Below are 20799 nucleotides of genomic sequence, written 5' to 3'. Positions count from 1 at the left end.
CGTGTGACATAATTCGAAAAAGTCCTGACGTTGCATTTCAACTGAGCCCCAGTATACATCGACCCTTCGACACTCTGAGTGACAACTCTCTTGCGTGTTTTCTCATATTTATGTAGTTTGCTTGCATGATGCCGGTGAAGTGGAAATCTAATAAGTAAATTGATTCTTAAAAATGTAGAGAGCTTTGAAAAAATATATTGGTGCTTTTAGATAATATATTTCAAGGATGTAACTGCTGTGCTACAGTGCGTGCAGAATTTTAGAAAACAGTTCGTCAACAAAGTACACTGTGTAGATTAGTTTAGAAGACAATGTACCAAAACAATATATGCTGTCTGGGTCATTAGAATTAGCTGAAAGTAACTGATAAGCTTTGAATAACAAATCTAGTTTTTCTTCTCTCGCTCTATGATGTAATCTGTTTTCTCTTAGAGAAAGGGGAAGTTTTAGAAGGGACCAAGTGCTGAACTTTTTTACAGCGCAACGTCTTATAAAAACCCTGTACTGCTTGTAACAAATTGAGTCTCTGGTTGCACTTTGCAGGGCTCCCAATATTGCAATATTGAAATAAAGACCTTACTCAGGTGAGAACTCTCTCTTGTGGCTTCCTTGATAGTTATATTTCCATGACAATTTGGGGGCTCGTCCGGGATCACAAACCTGAGCGCGAACGGCTGCTGAAACTCCATCCGGACCCGGACAATTTTAGCAAATTGGACGAACCTCGGAGGATAAACTGTTTATCCTTCCAGAGACGCGTCTGGAGAATTGGCAGCTGTCTGACGTCAGTAAGTGATCCTTTAAAATTAATAGTTATATTTCCATGACAAGAGAAAAACCATCAACACCCCTACCACCTCCACCAATCCTAACCTTGTTTTTACTATACCCTCTGACCTTTCCCTTTCACCCCTTTGCATCCTCAGCTAACATATTTTAAAATTACAATAGACTGTATAGTATTTATGTTTAAAATTAAGGTAAATATGTCAAAATATCAAAATCCAACTGCACAGTGCTATTGTAAGAATGCTTGTCAAGTTCTCAAACAAACCTGCATTGTATTTTTAAAATATTTCAGCAGAGGATTCAACTGGAGTATAAATGAAGATTCAAAGATAATATTATTTGGGTGAATATGGTTTTCTGGGGAATTGCAATGTTGGGCATTATTGGACATTTCCCGGTGACCCTGACACGTGTTAAACACTCGCATTTCCTGCAAATATTAAAATGGTTATGGTTTCGCTGAGAAATCCAATCGACTGACGACAACGTTTACATCGCAAAAGATCCCCATCCCTGGGTGGACTCGAACCACCAACCTTTCGGTTAACAGCCGAACGCGCTAACCGACTGGTAAGGTCATTTCAGAATCATAAGTTTTCGGTTAAAAAAAAATCTCTTCCCGTTTATTTTGCCAGCCTGTAATATTTCTTCTGCACTGATAACCAAGAATTGAATTTCATTTTTCGCAAGCTGTGTGAATTTCATCAAAAACAAGTTTTCCAGAAAGGAAATGAACACATGCATTTAACGAAATCAAGCCCTTTGTGATTGCCCGAAATGATACGTTCTGTACTACAAGATAGGAAGAAAGACACGGCTGGGATTTGAATCTCGGTTCTTTTGTTTAATAGAGAAGCGCTTTAACCAACTAGGCTACAGTGACAGGGTGCCCATCACCTTTTACAGCCGCTTGGACACACCGCTCTGAGACATCTGCGTTCAGTAAGCGCTAAACCTGCGCTCAGAGCAAATTGCCTCTTTTACATAGCAGCCCCGACACTGAGAAACGAAGAGAACTGGCTTTTATCTGCCATTTTCATGTCCAATGCGTTTGACATCTCCCAAGGGCGACAGAGTTCTTTTGCGACACTATTTCTTCTTCTTTTTTATTTCTGTACGCTTTGATAAAAAACGAGAAATCGTGCAACGGAAAAATATCTTTTTTTCATAGAGAAAACGTGCACCAGGAAATGTTGTGTTGAGAAGAAATGATTTAACATGATACGTGACGTAATTTATCGGAGCAATTGCTCGACCAGCAAGATCTGGAGAGGTTGGAGAGTCTGGTGGATGTGATAATTATACGGTGTTGTGGAAGAAAACAGTCTTTCTTTGAATTCTCAGTCAATCGGAATTTCAGTGCGAAACATAAACCCCTTGTCTGATTTAAAGAGATTATATTTTAAAACTCATAAAAAATCAGAAAACACATGTTTCTCACTTTGAAATTTTAGACGGAGCGGTGCATGACTAGTAGCGGCGCTGAGCACACTTTGGGGGAATTCAGGTCATGTGAAATGCCAGCGGTTTAATAAACAACGCGTCTGATTCCGGATCATAAGATTGTAGGTTCGACCTATACCTGGTTCGTGTAAATTTTATTCAAGCTCCTCAGTAATAGATGTATATTATGTAATGAACCGCACCTGAAAGCAAACGTTGGGTCTGTTTCCTTTGTTTTCCAGCATGAAATAGCAAATCGTTACAAAAAGCACCTGCTAATGTCCAATAGCGGGTTTTGTTTTCAAATTACAGTTTCAGGCTTCAGACACTTTTTAATAAAACAAAAGTGTCCGGAAACTCATTAACTTTCAGGTTTGCTTGAACCTGTATTAAAAAAAGTTATCTGAAACTTCCGGGATTCCATTATCTGATGTAGCTGTCTCTAAAGTTGGACGTGATGTTAAGCAGATGTGAACTGTGCCTTTTCTCTTAAAAAAAAAAAAAACAAAGTTCTTTTTTCCCCTCCACTCCAATGCTGGAGACTGTAAGCCTGTGTGAGCTCCACACTGCGTGTCCTGTACTGCTCTATTTTGTTTTGATTATCTATGTGGTGTACAGATAGAACTCAACTGCATGGGGTGAATTCCGTGTTCAGGACCAGCAGAACCTGAAAAAGTAACAGCTGACCTCGACATGATTTGAACACGCAGCCTTCTGATCTGGAGTCAGGCGCGCTACTGTTGCGCCACGAAGTCACGGTTGTCAGAGCTGTTGAATTTCCCAAAGGAGACAAATCAGCTTCACAAAAAAAAAAATCTCCTGTGAAGAGCGCAGCTCTCCGAAGAGAGTCTCTTCTTCACAGACCACATTTTATTCTTCCTGCGCAGCTCTTGTGCAGGTGTTGTTCTCAATTACAGATCCAGGAACACTGATTTTTTTTCTATTTTTTTTTAATTAAGTACCCCATGGTGCAACGGTAGCACGTCTGACTCTAAATCCCCAAGTTCATTTTCAAAGTATATCGGAGTCAACTGATACTGATCAGGTTCTGCTGCTACTGAACCCGCAGTCTTCACCTTAAGGTTCAATTCCTCAAGCCTTTTGACCTTATATGTCCATCCCTTCTCGTCAAAACTCGTATTTTCACAGAGTACCCTTCAGAAATCGCAGTATAGAATGAAAAAACTCCAGTAGATCTCGGCCGCTGTTGGTGATTTTCCTTTAAAAATAAATGAATCTCTGGAAATTTTACGGAGTGTATCACTTTCACTGAGACCGAGAAGTGTTAAGCTGTACATGAGTCTTTGTGGTTCGGTTGTTAACCAAAAGGGTGTTGGTTTGAGCCCTCCCAGGGACACTATGAGCCTTTTAATGTACACACCCGTCTCACTTTATCTCCACGGCCGGTCTTGTACCGCAATCAAATACAGAGCCCGTAGGAGGCAGTAAGCTCGCATATATAGCTCACTGTGTATATAATGAAGAAGCAGAGGTTAGTTTCTCATCTGCGCGTTACAGAGCCTTACGCAACTCGTACTGTACCAACAGTTAGGGTTTGATCCCTGCACGGGCTATTAGTTGAAAAGCCATTGTAAATGACGTGTAAGAGATTTATAGATACTGTAGATCAGTAGTTCTCAAACTGTGGTACGCGTACCGGCAGTGGTACGTGGAGTGCCACCAGGTGGTACGCCAAATGACCCTGGAACTGTGTAGTGTGCACTGAAAAATCGGGACGGGTTTTCATATTTTGTATTTTAATACTTGTCGAATACGCAGGCTACATACTACGATACAGTGCGTGCTAATACTTCAGTGGACACAAGAGATACTCTGTAATTCTATACCACTCTATAGGAATGCGTGCTACGGATGCAAGTGACCAATTGTATTTAAAAAAAGCTATTGTATCTCCAGCAAATAGGGAGAAAGGAGAATTAGCGTGATTTTGGAACAATGCCAACATTGTAAACACAGGAATGCATAGAAATACGTGCTACGAACGCAGGCAATCTTGTGAGCACACGAAAGCGTGATAGAAAAATATTTAAGAACTGTTCGAATTTGAGAAAAATACACCGAGCGTCTCTGTGTTTCGCTCCCATGCGCATGAAATAAAAACTTTAAATAAATACGGAAATAAAAACGGAAACGCGGAAAAAGCTTGCGGATTGCTAAAGCAGGTAAGCTACACTATTTTTGAAGAACCTTATTTACCGTTGGCAAAAGAGCTGACACGTATTATGTGTGGAAAAAAAGCTGCTAAACAGCTCGACCTGCTGCCCCCCTCCCCCTGAAAGACACAGTCATTTATAGAATTATTGAAATGAAGGATTATATCAAAAGTACACTGATAGAGCGCGTTAAGATGAGCAGATGTTTTTCACTGCAATTAGATGAGTCTGTAGTCGATTTGGCCAATTTGCTCGTTTACGTTAGATTCGAGTTTGAGGGTATGTCTCATGAAGACTTTCTGTTCTGTAAACCGCTACCAACAGGAACTACAGGAGAGCACATATTTCAGCTTCTGAATGAATTTATCGAAGAGAATGACCTCGACTTGATAAAATGCATCTGAGTTTGTACCATTGTTCTCCAAGAAGGAAAGCTGTTTAACACTGACGTCACTCCTTTTTATTTAACCCAGATTGTGAAGACAACTCCACCCTATCAAAGGAAAATGTTGCACAAAAGTTGGAAAGCACACTCTGAATCCATCTGTACTGTATATTTGATTTCCGCGATCCATTCAAGGCTGCTTGGTGCTTCGCAAGCAAGTCATGTTCAGGGAAGAAACTCAGCTTAGAGAACTACTGGTGCATTTTCACTCATTGAATTTGATCTTTGTACTCTCTTTACATTCTCAGCTATAATATTTCAAAATTACAGTTCGGATTTGTTGGAAAACTTCACAGGCATTATTAAGTTAGGACTGTACAATTGTATTTTAATATCTTGGTATATTTACCTTCATTTTAATATGGATGTAACCATAAATGTTGTACTTTTGTCGTACATTTTAACTGAGGACGCACGACGACTATTATACCTTGTGATACATGCAAGACATCTGTAAACGAAGATGTAATTAGTCAAATTGGCAATTAACAGAAAACCACAATTGTATAATATTATTTCTCTATGTCGATGATCAGTTGAAGGATTTGAAGAAACTATATATTATTCCTCGATATCGATGATCAGTTGAAGGATTTGAAGAAACAGCAGTGATAGCAGGTGATTTTGGTTTTGAACCCATCTTTACACCTCAATAATCCATTTGTCCTCGAAAAAAGAAAAGACAGGCATGTTTTGAGTCTCATAATGATCATCTTCTCGATCCAAAGAAACATATAAATTTGATTCCTTCCGTAGTATTTTGGATTTTCTTACGAAGATCTCACGAAGTATTGCCAGGATCTATATTTAGCGTTCGGTAGCGATAACACTGCTGATATTGATTGAGTAGAAATCTATGATGTATTGACAACTTTATCTGAAGTGAGAAGTCCTAGAACGCTGTCTATGAAGTGTTAGGATTCATACCAAGATATACTTTTTGTTTTCAACCCAAAATGCTGCTATTGCATTACACATTATATGAACATTACCAGTTTTGGTAGCTTCTCTGCATGATTTTTCAAAACTGAAACTAAATACAAAATTATTTAAGATCAACCATGACAAAAAAATTATAAATCAGGACTAATATTAATATCAACTGATGTTACTACAGAAAAAAAGATTTAACTGAAATATTAATAAGACTATGCAAGCCTAAAAAGTAGAACAATTCAATTTATATAACTTTTTTTTTTTAGAAATGGGCTCACACACCGGAAGACACTAACGTTTCTCTTCGTTAGAGTATGTGAATAACAGTTTAACCCAAAATATTTGGAGTCCAGAGGGAGGACTTGCTCGCTGAATGATCTCTCAAGAAATCCCTGGTGAGATTCAACAGGTGTTTTCTTCAACAGCCACTAAAAGTCTGATGACCTTCTCTGGATTTCCTGAATATGACGTAAAATTAGTTCAAATCATTTGGTAGTTAACACAACGAAATGCTTTGGAGGTACATTTAAAACAGCAGAGCAAGACTGTAGCACTTCGTGTGTGACTGAATTTAATTGTGTAAACCTGGCTCTCTATGAACACGAGCAAAGAGTTCTTACTCAACAGAAGATTGCGATGTGAGCACAATAATATAAGACATCTGGAGACGCCAGAGATTGAACTCAGGACTTCATACATGAAAAGCATGCACTCTACCACTGAGCTACATCCCCTATGGCACAGATGGTGGAACTGACTTAAAGATGTGCATATGTTTACTGACCACAATCCACAATTTATTTTTATATCCAGTCACATGGGCGACGGTGGTTGATTCTTCAATGGGGGAGTGCGTTTTTCTACCTCCTTACTCGACTGTCTTTCAATTATGTTTTCTTTGAAACCTTTTTGCATCTTTTAAGTGCTTGCAATTAAATTACGCATAGAAAAACAGCAGTACAGTTGATGTTCATGGACTGATGCACACAACTCCAGTGATAAAGCCCTTTTGTAAATATTGTAGAAGAATGTTAAAGGGCGAAACAACGCTCCAACCACGTGAATGGTAACAAGAAGGATCGTGTTCTTATTTAATATGTGCTTTTGAATTGCCTAGTCAATACACACAGGCTTTAGAGATGGACAAATAATTGAGTGAATCAAATTAGTTTTTGTTGGTCGTCTGTGTCTTCATAACTTTGTAGGTGAGAGAGAGGATTGCGAAAATGTGCAGGTGCTTCTCAGAAGTGCGTTGGTGGTATAGGTTCCTTCAAATAACTGAGCCAGTGCATCCCAAATCTTTTCAAGATGATCTGTGATCTGGTAACACATCTCCTGAAACTAACATTCGAGGTAGGAAGTGTGCTCTTAAACACCAAAACACTCAAAAAGGAAGAAGCAGATCTCTGTACACAAGACGGTAGTGCGATATTAGAATTTCAGAGTTCTTGACGGATTCAGGCTCCTTCTCAGAGGTCCTTGCTCGCCAAATAACTTTGCATCTGAGGAAGAGCACCACGGAAAAAACCCAACTCAACAACTTGGTTGCTCTTGCTCTTAATGCAAGGAGCTGTTTTTTTTTCCTCGCAATAATAATTATTAACCAGAAACAGCAGCACAGGTAGGTCGCATTTGTGATTATGTCATTTCTCTGCTTCAGCAAGGTCAATAAAAGACTCTGAAAGTAGTAAAGCAAAACTGAACTCAAAATCATATTGGGAATTCTGAGCAATATCTCCATACAGGTAATCCAATAAGAACGTTGAAATATTTGAATATCATCTCTCTGTAGATTGCGCTGCTTTTTACCCAGAGTAAAACTATTGGATTGAAGGAATGCTAACCGCTGGGTTAAAATGTATAGTTGTTATTTGGAGAAATCTGTAAACTCGTGATCGACAGTGCTGATTATTTTCCGGAGACGGAGCACCGATGACCTATCCGAGCTAATTGATAAAGCTCACCCAGTGGATACTCTAGCAGAATGTCAAAGAACATTCACCTTTGTATCCAAAGAAACCACAGGAACAACATCAGGAAGCACAATCAATTCCCCTTTTAAATCTTTCCTGTAAGGTATGCTATGTGAATTCATGAAGTTAATCCTCTGATCTCTTTTGATCACGAACAAAGTACTTCTGATGGAGCGCTATGTTCAAAGATTTAATAAGCTTTACCCCTGCCAACAATTCGGCGTGAAGAATTAAAAGTTTCACAGACAAAAGCAGCTCACCACCACAGCCAATATTAAATGTACTGTACTTGCCGGTACACTATCATGTGCACTGCCTCAAAAGTGATCTTGGCAGATGTTGTTCCCTACATAAAGCTGAACGTGCCAAAGAGAATTTCTGTTGAGAAAACAAAATTTTTTTTCTGCCTTGATGTTAAGCCTGTCTTTTAGAAAGTCTATCTCTTAACACCTCCTGCAGCCTAACAAAAAGCACTTTTACTGATCGTATTGCAGGTCTTAAAACACTAACATTTGGCAGCGGTGGGATTCGAACCCACGCCCCCAGAGAGACTGGAGCCTAAATCCAGCGCCTTAGACCGCTCGGCCACGCTACCTTCCTCCATGTTCATCTTCCTCACATTGCTGGCTTGGACTGGGGGGCTTCAGCTCTTGTCGTCGGATCTAATGATATCATGACATGTGGAAGTGACTGCACCTTCACCTTCCGAGATGCTTTCAATAGCACAAACGCTACTTTCACCGGCACAAACATAGCAATAACGAAGGAGGTGGGTTTCATCCTTTGTGCTGTTTGTAGGGGCGCAACTCTACGTCGATCTACTGACTTGAAGAGCAAAAATCAAAATCCTCTCCTACTACTATTGCTTTTTTCATAGTTTCTTCAAATCCTTCATTTGAACGTCGATTTTGAAGGATATTGATGATAATACCACATAAATTGTGGTTTTCTTGTGATCGCCAATTTTATTCAAATATCAGCCTTTTTTACGGTTCCTTGCGTGTTTCACAAGGTATAATAGCCCCCCTCGCATCCTCAGCTAACATATTTTAAAATTACAATAGCTTATACAGCATGCATGTTTACATTTATATTAAAATTAAAGTAAATATACAAGAATACATACAGTACTAACCCAATCATTCTTGTCAGGTTCTCCAACAAATCTGCGTTGTTATTTTAACATGTTTCAGCTGAGGGTGCAAAAGGAGTATAAATGAATTTTCCCGCCAGCCATTCAAAGACCAAATTCCATGAGTGAACATTATTTTCTCAGAAGCTGCCGGTATTGGACTTTGCCGGTGGTATTGAATTATGTTCAAACTGTTGTAGTAGTTCCTTCTTGAAATTCGACACGTGCAAAGCACTCGTAATATCATAGGTGTTAAAGTTCGCTGAGTCTATTCGAGTCATGGTGTGTATCCCTGCCTATCATTGGGAGACGGGTAGCTTTTTTACACTCAGATTCCAATCTTCAATGCTTTGTGTGAGAGCTTACATAACTTTCATTTTCTCACATTTTCTGACGACTGTTCCAAAGGGGCATCCTGTCAATTCCGAATACTTTTCAAAAATCTGCCTGCATGTTTGATTATTGTCATTTCATTTAAAAAAAGTTCAATATTGATCATAACTAAAGAAAATAATGATCACGAACAAAAAAGGGATAAAGATGCGAGTCGATCTTGAATCACAGATGGGTGACACAGTCTTCTGTTCTGATATGGTTGTACGAGAAACAGGAGGAATCGCCAATCTCCTATAGAACATGAGTTGAATCAGGAGTGAGACATTTCGTATACTCGTGCATATGTCAACGCCTGACCTACATCGTAAAACTAACATTAAGTTGTCAGAGACATTCATTTATATACAAACAAGAGACAGACCAAGTAATAATTCTACATTAGTTCAGGTGGGTAAACCTGAACTAACTAACTAACTAATAAGCCTATTAATAATTCTACATTAACGTGTCCTACACTGATCAGACTAATTGACATGGTCTGATTCAGAGCCTGTGCAGTTCGTGCTAATTACAACAAGGACAGTTCTGAACCCTCATCACCGAACTGAGCACAAGTTCAGCTGTTCTCCAGTTTTGTTACGCATGGTTTTTCATTGCAATTGAGTTCAGAGCTGGAGCTGAACTCCAGACAGTACAGTGTTTTGGGTAAGTTGTTGAAATTCGCATGAGGCTGCAGACAACTTACCTAAAGTGTGTTCTATAGCTTTCAGGTGGAGTTCATTTATATAAAAGAATGTAAGTGGTATAAACGAAACAAGCCAGACGGCAGTCCAACCTACAGTATAATTTTCTGATGGAAGTCCTGACGCGTTATTCATTACGCCACTGACCCTGCTATTGTAGTGCTAAAATAAAACACGTTTTCTACATTTATATCTGTTTAAAAATCACTATCTAAAAAAGACAAAGGGTTTGTGTGTCGCGCTAAAATTCCGCTTCATTTCGAATGCAAATTAAAACCATTTTGTTCCAAGAAATCATAAATTTGTCACATCCTTCATACTACTAATAAGTATACGAATAAATACTCGGAAGAAGCCGCTCAGGTATTAGAGAGATTTAAAATCGGATCGGAGGATTTAGAGTCCAGACTGCAAACCAACAGCTGACACAGGTCTTTTATAGAACCGTTTTGATTTCCTCTACTTTTTCCCCGTGACGTCATTGTCCTGCTCACAGCCGAGCCCGACACACATCTGGTTTCTGTCGCTGGGTGCATACCCTGCGGTCCATGCGGGTCCTAATACCCCAGTACAATGACGGGGACACTAAACTGTAAACAGGTGCCGTCCTTCGGCTGAGACGTAAAACCGAGGTCCTGTGATCATTCAGGAGAATGGTGGTGGTGGAGGGGAGTCCCCATTACCTGTAAAGCGCATTGAGTGGAGTATCCAGAACAGCGCTATATAAGTGTAAGCAATAATGATGATGATGATAATTATTATTATTATAATGTAAAATGCAATAAAAAAATCAAACTTTGATTCAAAATAGATTAATGTAAAAACTGATAAAGCTAATGCTTTTTTCAGGGCTATATCTACTTTTTTAAAAAAAAGCGAAGTCTGTCGCGATTGTGAGAGTTAGAGAATGTGTTCCAGCGGGTGCCTTCATATCATGAGCGTCAGTCTCGCCCGTAGCTGCGAGAAGGTTAAAAGCGCACAAGTGATCTGTAGACGATGTTCGGGGAAGAGCTAATTCTGTTTTCAGCACAGGGAGTGAGAATGAGCTCAGCCCGGCTCCCAGCAGAATCCATTCTGGTTTGGTTACTGTTAGACTGTGCGTCTGAGGCTCTTTGGATCGCAACGTAAAAAAAACAATTGCTCACATCGTGTGACTTCCACGACAGGAAGGAAAGATATCACTTTAAAAAATCAGAACTGAAGATTTGGATCCTGGGCCTCAACTTAAAAATAAACAGAGTTTAACGACAGGAAATTGATTCCAGTTGTCAGATCACGTATACGCATACCTTAGCTTTGTGCTACAACCTGAAACTTTCAGGTACCATAAATAATATTATTGCTAAACATATGCCATTCTAATCTGCAAGCGACCAGAATATAGAATACGAATTTTTGTGCTTTGGAAGCGCTGGCCTACCTGTATCAAAATATCAGATTGTGTTTCTGCAACACTTCGTGCACAGTACGCCATTTTATCTAAAACAGTCACAATGAGGGCTTTACATGCAGTCTGGGGTATTTTCCCCTTTTATATTTTTGCCACTTTATATCGAACCTGTTATACTCCCAGAAGTGCACAGTAGCTTGTACTTAATAAAAATGTACAATTCACCGCTGGTATAAACAGATGTGTGCCGTGTTTGCCTTTGTAAGCATTTGTTTAAAAAATAAGTTCACAATACGATAAAAACACAGAAAGCACAAACTTTATAATACAACGATACAAAATCAATACCAAATCATTATGCCAATTAAGTACCTATCCTTTGAAAACAGAGAACACCTTTATATCTACAAAAAACTTGACATTTGTATGTATTTTTGAATTACAAAGCAGACAGTCTAGTCCCTTAATTCAAAGATCAGATCTTGGCCAAAACAAGACAATCAGACGTGGGCTGAATTCGGAACAGGAGCCTTTGCTTAGTCGATTATTGAGCTTTTGATCAATGTCTGAATAAAACGTTTTTAACTCTTTGATTAAATTACACAAAAAGCACCTTCCTTCGAGCCAGAATCGAACCAGCGACCTAAGGATTCCTTGTTGACTCTACTACAGTCCTCCGCTCTACCAACTGAGCTATCGAAGGGATGCTGTGGCATTGCTTTCAGGCACATACTGCCCAATGAAGTAAAATGTGAAATGGGTGATTTAAATCCCACTTCGACATCAAGTTTCCAACTCGTTTCCTTAGTCTCATTTACCTTGAATTTAAGCCACGAACCAGAATTCTACTGTATAAACTTCCAGGGATATTACAAAATGTTTGATGGGGCATCAATCATTACAGGCGGAAATTGATTCCTTTTTTTCCTCGAGGGATCATATTAAACATTTCATTAGTCTCGAGAGGAGGATCACCATGAGACACAAAACTGTTTCTTTTTGTCTTTATTAGAAAGTAGCGTTTGTGCTACATTAATAATATTTTCGTGAAAATAAAGAAGTTGTAAATTTTAAAAATTTATATCTGAATCGAAATGTGGTTTTGAGTTAAATATTAGCGTGTTCATGTAATTAGTTTGTGTTTGTCATTACTATATATATTGCCATGTTACTAGAATTTGTAACTGAAGTTTACTAGTTGTGTTTTTTATAATGATTAGACATTTGAATACAATATTGTATATAATGTATAATTTGAACTACATATTGTTAAGGTGTGAATAATTGTATATTTTAAGAATACATTTCTAAAACAAATCATTGGCTTTATTTACTAGTTTCTACACCTATAAAAATCTTTCTTTGATGTCTAATAGACATCAAAGAAAGATGTCTATTATACATCAAAGATGAGCAGTGTGTGTCGTGTTCACAGCTGATAACTAGAAGATGTCTGGAAGAGGCAAAGGCGGAAAGGGACTCGGGAAAGGAGGCGCTAAGCGTCACCATAAGGTTCTCTGTGACAACATCCAGGGAATCACCAAGCCCGCCATCCGCCGCCTGGCTCGCCGTGGGGGAGTGAAGCGGATCTCCGGGCTGATCTACGAGGAGACCCGCGGGGTGCTGAAGGTGTTCCTGGAGAACGTCATCCGCGACGCCGTCACCTACACCGAGCATGCCAAGAGGAAGACCGTCACCGCCATGGACGTGGTGTACGTGCTGAAGCGCCAGGGCCGCACCCTGTACGGCTTCGGAGGCTAAACAGGAGCGGAGCTTCACTACCGGACCCTGACGTATAAACCCAAGTGACCCAGTGACATTTGTCACTGCTGAGGTTGCTTTATGGGTCTATTTTCTATGCTGATCTGTGCTGATCAATTGGAAATCAAATGCAAAAAAGACCCGTTCCCACACCTAAGGTCAAATATTAGGAATCAAAACTGCTCGAGTGTATGGAAGCACACAGCTTTATCAAGATTTCCAAGTGCAAGATCTTTTTATTCATAAAAGACCCTATTTATGTTGTATGAGCAATATTAATATTAATACAGAATCTTTTTTCACCAAATAAATGGGCTTCCTGACTTCAGAAAGCCTTCTAGACAAATACTAAAAGAGCAAAAATTCAATTTGGTAAATGAAATGAAAACACATTCCCTACCAAACCTTGAGTACAGGCCATTCAGGATGATAATACAAAACCATTTATAATTCAACAAATAAAACCTGTCAACTGGTAATCACCACTTATCATAAAAAAATAAGTAGCAATACACAGTAGGGGACTCTTGGGTGCAAGTTAAATCCATGCAAGAAGGGGGTGTAGTGTTATATTTCCAAATCAGATATGCAAATGAGAGATCTGGCCCAGCCAATCTCAAAGCTCCCTTGGTCTGGAGTGGAGCTGCTCCCCTCTTCTAGTTATTCACACTGGAGTTAGGTTACATATTAGCACATTTCATCTAACAGTTGCTGCAGAAACAAAAACGTAAACAAATGACCTGGAATGTGACCACACCTATTAGAATGTAGTTCAACAGATAACTTGTAAACCTTGTCATAAGATTTTTTTTGTTCTACAAAATATACTTTATTCCGCAAAAAGAAAACATCTCAAAAGGAACATCTCACTCATATTAGCACTCCATGGAATAAAAAACAACGGCGGAACGGAGATTGATTGTCCGTTATCAATCTTTGCAAGTGGGGGCGGATTTGCGCAATTAAGAGAGTCCCTCCAAACCTACCACTTGCTATTGTCCTTTAATCCCTGTATATGGCCCAAAGTCCATTCCAGCGCTCCCTCGCCGTGGGGAAACCCCATTTGGCGACGTGGTGCTTCGTCCTCCTCCTGAGGTCCGCCAGGATCCTCTCCTCCAGCTCCCTCGCCCCCCACTTTATGTTGTGCCGGATGAGAGTGTTCCTCGCCTTCCACAGTCATTGTTTTGTGAGGGACAGTAGCAGCCCCCACAGGTCCTGTGTCCCCTTGTCCAGTCTGGTGGGTGCCAGCCCCCAGCAGAATGTACTGGTAACTGAGCACCGCATCCTTTCCCAGGAGTTGCATAATGTTGTCCATTCTGCCCCACACCACCTTGGCGAAGAGGCAGCTCCAGAACACATGCTCCTGAGTCTCCTCGACAAAACACGTGTCCCGGGGGCAATGCGGATTCCTGGTTAGCGAGTGTCTGTAGAGGACCTCTCTGGTAGCCAGTCTCTTGTGTACAGCCATCCAGTTGAGGTCCTTCAGTTGGTTGTCAAGTTCTTTGGGCTGTGTCCTTTCCCAGACTTGTCTGGGAACCTGCAGCCTTTCGTCAGCGACCAAATGCCCCCTCACCTCTTTGTACAGGGCTCTGTGGTTGGTGCAGAGCTCTGGCTGTCTCGTGGCCTCGTACCTCCTGCTCCACTTGACAGCGTGGGTGTAGAACTTCGGTCGCCTCTCTGCCTTGGACCCAGTGTTTGACCACTGGACCAAGTGCCTCATCGGGACGGAGAGCCACAGCCTGACAAAGTACTGGTACTTGTGGCCAATGGGCTCCCGCAGCGCCCGACAGAGGTTGCAGTAGAAGATGCAGTCGAGTTTCAGGGGGAAATGTGGGACATCCCGAACCCCTTCCTCGACCGGCTGACACATCCGGTTTCTCATGATGGACTCGTACCTGCCGCCCCAGACGAAGCCAAAGATCATCCCTTGCAGCGCCCGTCTGAGTCTGGCCGGCAGCGGGTACACCACCGCCAGGTAAACCAAAGCCGGCAGGATGTCTGCTTTCAACACCATCACTTTCCCTGTGTAGGACAGCGACCGCGTTTTCCACAGACCCAGCTTCGTGTTCACCTTGGCGATCCTCTCGGTCCAGTTGTTGGTCTCGTTGTCCCGGCTCTGGAAGGAAACCCCCAGTATTCTGAGGGGCTCCGTGCAGAGCTCGAGACCCTCCGGCGCCGTCGTCCTGTGCTTCCAGGGCCCGAAGAACTTCAGTTTGCTCTTTCGGCGGTTGAGCTTCGACCCCGAGGCTCTGGAGTATTGCTCCATGACCTGCAGGGCCCTCCTCAGCCCCCTGTCCGACCTCAGGAACAGCGTCGTGTCGTCGGCGTACTGGGAGATCTTCAGGGTTAGGGTTAGTCGATGACGGGGTCCCGTCTCACCGCCTCTGCTAAGGGCTCTGTGAAGAGAACATAGAGAAGGGGTGAAAGGGGGCAGCCCTGTCGCACTCCTGATTCCTGGGGAATGAAATCCCCCAGGTTTCCGTTCACGTTCACTCTGCTGCCCACGTCAGAGTACAGAATCTGAATCCAGCGGCTGAAACTCTCTCCGAAACCGAAGCGTTCCAGCACCCTGAACAGATAGCTGTGGTTCACTCTGTCGAAGGCTTTCTCCTGGTCCAGGCTGACCACCATCATGGGCACGTTCCAGTCCTCGGCCCAGGCGATGGCGTCTCTGGTCAGCTGGAGGTTCCAGCTGACGGATCGCCCTTCCACCCCACACGTCTGGTCGCTGTGGATGATGTGGGGGAGGGCGGTTCTCAGTCTGCCGGTCAGGAGCTTGGACAGGATCTTTACGTCCACGCAGAGCATCGTGATCGGCCTCCAGTTTTTGAGGTCGGCGGCGTCTCCTCCCTTGAAGAGCAGGGAGATGATGCCCTCCCTCATGGTGTCTCCGAGTTTCCCCCGGCGGAAGATCTCCTGTGCCACTTCCACCAGATCTGCCGCCAGGGTGTCCCAGAAGCAGGTGTAGAATTCCTTGGGGAGTCCGTCCGGCCCCGGCACCTTGCCATTCTCCATGGACAAGAGCGCCGCCTTCAGCTCCTCGGCCGTGATCGGACCCTCCAAGTCCTCCCTCACCTCCTCCGGTACTCGTGCCGTCAGCCCCTCCAGAAAAGCATCGCCTGCCTCCACCTCCGTCTGCTTTTCTGAAAAGAGCTCCATGTAGAAAGCGGTGGCCGCTTCTACCTTGTCGCTCTCGTCCAGGCTGAATTGAAGGCTCCTCCCCGTTAGCCGAGCTGTACTCCTCCTCGAGTTGCCTCTGGAGTCGTGCAGCTTCCTTCCTCTCCCTGGCCGCCTTCCGTCTGCAGTACGTCTGCGCCAGGGTTCGGGTCCTGTCCTTCACCGACTCCCACCATTCCACCACGGAGCATTAACAGATAGTAAGAGCTCGTTTCCATTAGTAAACTTTGGATAGGACTTGGATACTTGTGCAAGGCACTGTAAGTGAAAATGGGAAATGGGGAGAAATGTGCACATTTATCTTGCTGTTCTAGTGTGAAAGAACATATTGAAAATTATTACAACGTTGTACATTTTATTTGTACAATTCACTGTGCTCCTTGTTGCTGGATCCTGGTGTCTTTTTTCATCATTTTACAAAGAGCTTTCTCTCTCTTTTCCTAACTGATAATTTAAACCACAGTGGACACTGGTTTTCTTTTCAGCTTTAATTGCCTCACTCATATTGCAATCTTACTGCAGGTCCCTCATCATGACGGTCCTGGGTGTTGTCCTGACGGTGTTTTGCTCTCAAGGTAAGAGATCAGAGTTGTCGTTCGCTCGCCTGTGAAGAAATGTCCACAAGCAGGTACAGTCACGTCCAGAGAGCTGTCTCACTGTTGTGTGTTTTAAGGGAGCTGAAGTGTCTCTCTGTCTCTGTCCTCTGTCTCCCAGTGTGCTCTGCTCTCCTCCCTGTGTCTGGGCTCTATGGGGACACTGTCGCTCTGCCCTGTGATGGGAGCTCCTACAGACACTTTCCAGAGGAGAAGAAGATTGTACTGTGGGAGACAGCTGACCGCCGTGTGCTGGAGTTCTACAGTGGCCAAATCCACACTTACCCAGGGTTCGAGAACAGAGCTGAGCTGTCCAGAGAGAGGATGAGAGATGGGGATTTCTCCCTGATCCTTCATAAAGTGACGTTCTCGGATCAAGATATCTACGAGTGTCGATTTGTGGATGACAACAGCGACAGGAAATTCCTGGGAGATGTGAAGCTCACAGTTCTAGGTAATCTCCTTTCTCTCCCTTGTGATCCGAGCAGTTTGAGGGAAGCGGGTGTTTACAGTGTAGTGATTCCTGACTCGTGTCGACTAACCTGACCTACAGCTGTTTTCTCTCTCAGTTCTCCAGGGTGCACCAGCATCTTCTGTTTATCATTTTTTTCCATCTCCTTCATCCCAAACCCCAGATCAGGACCCCTGGTGAATTTTAGCCAGGGCTCAACTCAGACGATGTTGGGGTATATGACTGAATTCACTCTTCAGACCAGACAGGGAATTCTGGGAGAAGACCATGTGACTTGCCCGGTGTTGCTGACCGCTCCCTTGTCAATGTCTTCCTGTAGGACACGAGGACAACATCAGTCTCTCCTGGGGAGACCCCCTCAGTGTCCCTCTGCGCACACAGCAGGCTGTAGAGCTGTGGTTCAGGCCTGAGGGAGGAGGGTCTCGCAGGCTGTGCTCTGTGCTCGACAGCACTGTGACCCCAGACTCCAGCAGGCTGAAGGTTCAAGACCAGGTGCTGAAGATCTCCAGTGTGAGAGCTGAAGACGGGGGCACTTACACAGTGCAGGACTCCCAGGGGACCCCCATCAGCACTGTCCACGTCACTGTGGGAGGTGAGAGTGGGGCTCCAGTGTGACTCTTTCACCAGTGTCAGTCCCTGATGTGTGGGGTCAATAGGAGGTATTTGATTAGGTATTGATTACCTGACATTTCATTTTTCAGGATTTTTCATTAAGGTTCTTGAATATATTTGAACTTAGAACTCTAAATGACTGTTGCTGTTATGAAACTTTCTTCAAGTTCACGACTTAAATGTGATCCATACTGTCTCCTCTGAGTGAGTGCAGTCTTTACATGCTGTCTGCATCATTCTTTCACTCTGCTCCTTTCCTTGAATTTCAGCTCGATCAGAAGTCCTCACCCTGCAGTCTGGAGACAGTCTGACTCTCCCTCTCCACACTGCTGCTCCAGTGAAGGTGCTGTTTGATCCTGCAGGATCTGCCCAGTCTCCCAGAGTCTTACTGAGCAGCGCAGGGCTCCCTGGCCCCGGGTACGAGCAGAGAGTGTGGGTGCAGGACGGCTCTCTGACACTGCGCTCCCTCACACCAGCTGATCAGGGGAGCTACACAGTGAGGGACCTTCAGGGAAACACCATCAGCACTGCGATCGTCACTGTCACTGGGGGAGGTGAGTCTTCATTACAGGACAAACTGAGTTAAACTGATCTCCACCTGAACTTACCTGCTTATGAAGAAACAATACTTGAGCTGTTTCAGTGCTGATTTTCTCCTGTGGTTTGAAGCCGATCACACAGGTCCAGTGTGTCAGCTGGTGTTTCAGAGACGGCAGTTTTCCAGCTCCTCTCCTGGTGTTTCTCGGGCTCTGAGCTGGGATGTGAAACTGGGCAGCAAGAACACTCTCTCTCACACCGGCTGCTGGATAGTTTTTCTTTTCCTTCTTGCTGTTGTAGGTTTGCTCTCTGTGTGACTGTCTCTGCTCTTGTGTTTTCAGAGATGAGGAGGGTGTCATGGCTTGGAATTGTTTTAGTCATCACTGCGATAGTGGCTGTGCTGATGGGTGCTGCACTGGGTGCTGTTGTGTGTCAGAGACGGTGGAAGATGAGAGAGGAGTGAAACATGATACCAGCTGAAAGCAACAATATTAATATCCATAAAGAAAATGGAATCCTTGAGGGATCTGAGAAGTTCAGTGATGCTGTGTCCCTGCACATGGAGGAAGACTATGGTATAGGAAGTGAGATTGTTCCAGTGGTGAATCAGTCTGCTTCAGTTCCCAGTGGATCCAGTTCTCCCAGTGTTACTGCAGGAATCCCTTTAGGCACAGTTATTGTGAAAGACCCAGAGCAGAAGACAGACTCAGGATATCCATCTGAGGAGGATGATGGTGAGCAGCCTCCTGCAGGTGAAGAAGAATCGACAGTCCAGGAGCTCAGTGGAGGGTCGACCCCAGCTGACCCTGAAGACCAGTCGAGTCTGGAAGAGCCTCTGCTGTCTGATGGAGGAGATCAGTGACCTGACCATCACAGCCAGTGTAGCCGGCCAAGTTACTGGTGCAGCTGTCGGACATCCCCGTCAGACAGTGCAGGAAGCCAGACCGGCCTTTGCACAGTAAACTTGAGCTCCTTCCACATTTCAGCGCAATAGAACTAAGTTTTTATTCCCTCACAGCTTGTGTGTATTTCAAAGACGCAGGCAGAGAGAGACCCCCTGGACCCACAGAGCTCTTCCCCACCTCCACCAGCCTGATCTTCATCCAGGGGCGACTCTCCCCACAGGAGCCTCACCGTCACACAGAGGGGCCCCTCTCCTGCCTGCTGCAGAGCTGAACAAAGACCACCAGTCTGCCTTGAACAAAACATGGAAGAGATCAGGAAGAGAGCCTCAGGACCCAGGCAGCCCTGACACTCTGCCGCCCCCTAGTGGCAGCTGCTGGGTACTGACTGGGACCTTCCCTCTGCTGGTTCCACTGGGCCCAGCCCTGCTGACAGAGCCCCTCGGCGCTGGATCTGTAAAGATGCATCTGGACAAAAACCTGCCCTCAGGACTCCTTCGTGTGCTGCTGCCAAACTTGAGAGTTACACTGCAGTAGGGGCAGGACTTAGGGCTGCACTGAATAGTTTCTAATTTAACTTTTTAATCCACATGTTTTAAAAAATGAAACTTATAAAAATCAATATTTTGCTTTAATTTCATTTTAAAGAAATTTGAAATTAAAATAGTATTTGATTAGGCTTATAGATAAATTACTTGTATATTTATATTGTATATATTTACACAAGATTAAAATGAACAAATGATTTTTAGATAAAAAGTTACATATAAAATTATTTTTACTAATGCTGACCTCTCCGAGATCGGTATTTTAGCAATTTATAATAAATAAAACTACTTTTTTATATCCAGGTGTGTGTGTCTCTGTTTGGCTCCTAGTATTCATGAAGTCCTCTGGGAAGGTCCTGTCCCAGTTTCTGAATGTTCAGGTACAGTCCAGCTGTCGGCTCAGAGTGACCTCAGGCTCCAGGGAGAGGGGCAGTTCAGGCTGTCAGGGGGAGATCACGCTGAGTAAATACCCTGCTGGTAGTGACTCTCCAGCCCGGGACCAGTCTGGGTTCCTGCCAGCTCAGGCTGGGAAGTGGAGACGCTGGTCAGATCTTCACATCTCCACTTGTACCTGTCTCGGCTCCTACTGGGCGAAGACACTGACTCCAGGCCTCAGCTCTGATCCTTCACCTCTATGTGATCATTACAGTCAGTGTTCGAGTAAAGAAGTCCTGTTAAGCAATTGTTTTGTTGACTTAACATCTACACTCTCTTACTGTGTGTAAAGATACTGATCTGTAGCCTCACAGATGTGGTCTTTAAAATGTCCTGAAAGATCCTGCCATGTTTTTATTTCTAAATTCTCTCAGAGTAGAAATTTCTGTTCCAGCCCACTA

The 20799-nt window shown here is 43.3% G+C and overlaps 2 protein-coding genes and 4 non-coding genes across 6 annotated transcripts; 2 read left to right on the top strand and 4 right to left on the bottom strand.

Moving 5' to 3' along the window:
• Positions 1-2915: 2915 nt before the first annotated feature.
• trnaw-cca (transfer RNA tryptophan (anticodon CCA)) lies at positions 2916-2987 on the bottom strand. Its single transcript has one exon. It is a non-coding gene; the product is annotated as a tRNA-Trp (tRNA).
• A 5286-nt stretch (positions 2988-8273) lies between these two features.
• trnal-uag (transfer RNA leucine (anticodon UAG)) lies at positions 8274-8355 on the bottom strand. The gene has a single exon. It is a non-coding gene; the product is annotated as a tRNA-Leu (tRNA).
• Positions 8356-11976: 3621 nt separating this feature from the next.
• Positions 11977-12064, bottom strand: trnay-gua (transfer RNA tyrosine (anticodon GUA)). The gene is given in 2 exon segments: positions 11977-12012; positions 12028-12064. It is a non-coding gene; the product is annotated as a tRNA-Tyr (tRNA).
• A 746-nt stretch (positions 12065-12810) lies between these two features.
• LOC138243288 (histone H4-like) lies at positions 12811-13151 on the top strand. The gene has a single exon (XM_069198881.1). It carries the CDS (start codon positions 12811-12813, stop codon positions 13120-13122), a length of 312 nt encoding a protein of 103 aa, XP_069054982.1. The 3' UTR covers positions 13123-13151.
• Positions 13152-13432: 281 nt separating this feature from the next.
• LOC138243787 (U7 small nuclear RNA) lies at positions 13433-13488 on the bottom strand. The gene has a single exon (XR_011192405.1). It is a non-coding gene; the product is annotated as a U7 small nuclear RNA (small nuclear RNA).
• A 3184-nt stretch (positions 13489-16672) lies between these two features.
• LOC107076012 (polymeric immunoglobulin receptor-like) lies at positions 16673-20261 on the top strand. Its single transcript, XM_069198842.1, has 5 exons — positions 16673-16874; positions 17014-17346; positions 17684-17956; positions 18246-18530; positions 18855-20261. The coding sequence occupies exons 1-5, from the start codon at positions 16832-16834 to the stop codon at positions 18974-18976; spliced, it is 1056 nt and encodes a 351-aa protein (XP_069054943.1). The 5' UTR covers positions 16673-16831; the 3' UTR covers positions 18977-20261.
• The last annotated feature ends 538 nt before the right edge of the window (positions 20262-20799 follow it).

The sequence above is a fragment of the Lepisosteus oculatus genome, chromosome 14 (genome assembly GCF_040954835.1).
Source record: "Lepisosteus oculatus isolate fLepOcu1 chromosome 14, fLepOcu1.hap2, whole genome shotgun sequence".
Taxonomy (NCBI): Eukaryota; Metazoa; Chordata; class Actinopteri; order Semionotiformes; family Lepisosteidae; genus Lepisosteus; species Lepisosteus oculatus.
Note: the sequence above shows the minus strand (reverse complement) of the source record. Positions and strands in the feature narration are given on the sequence as shown.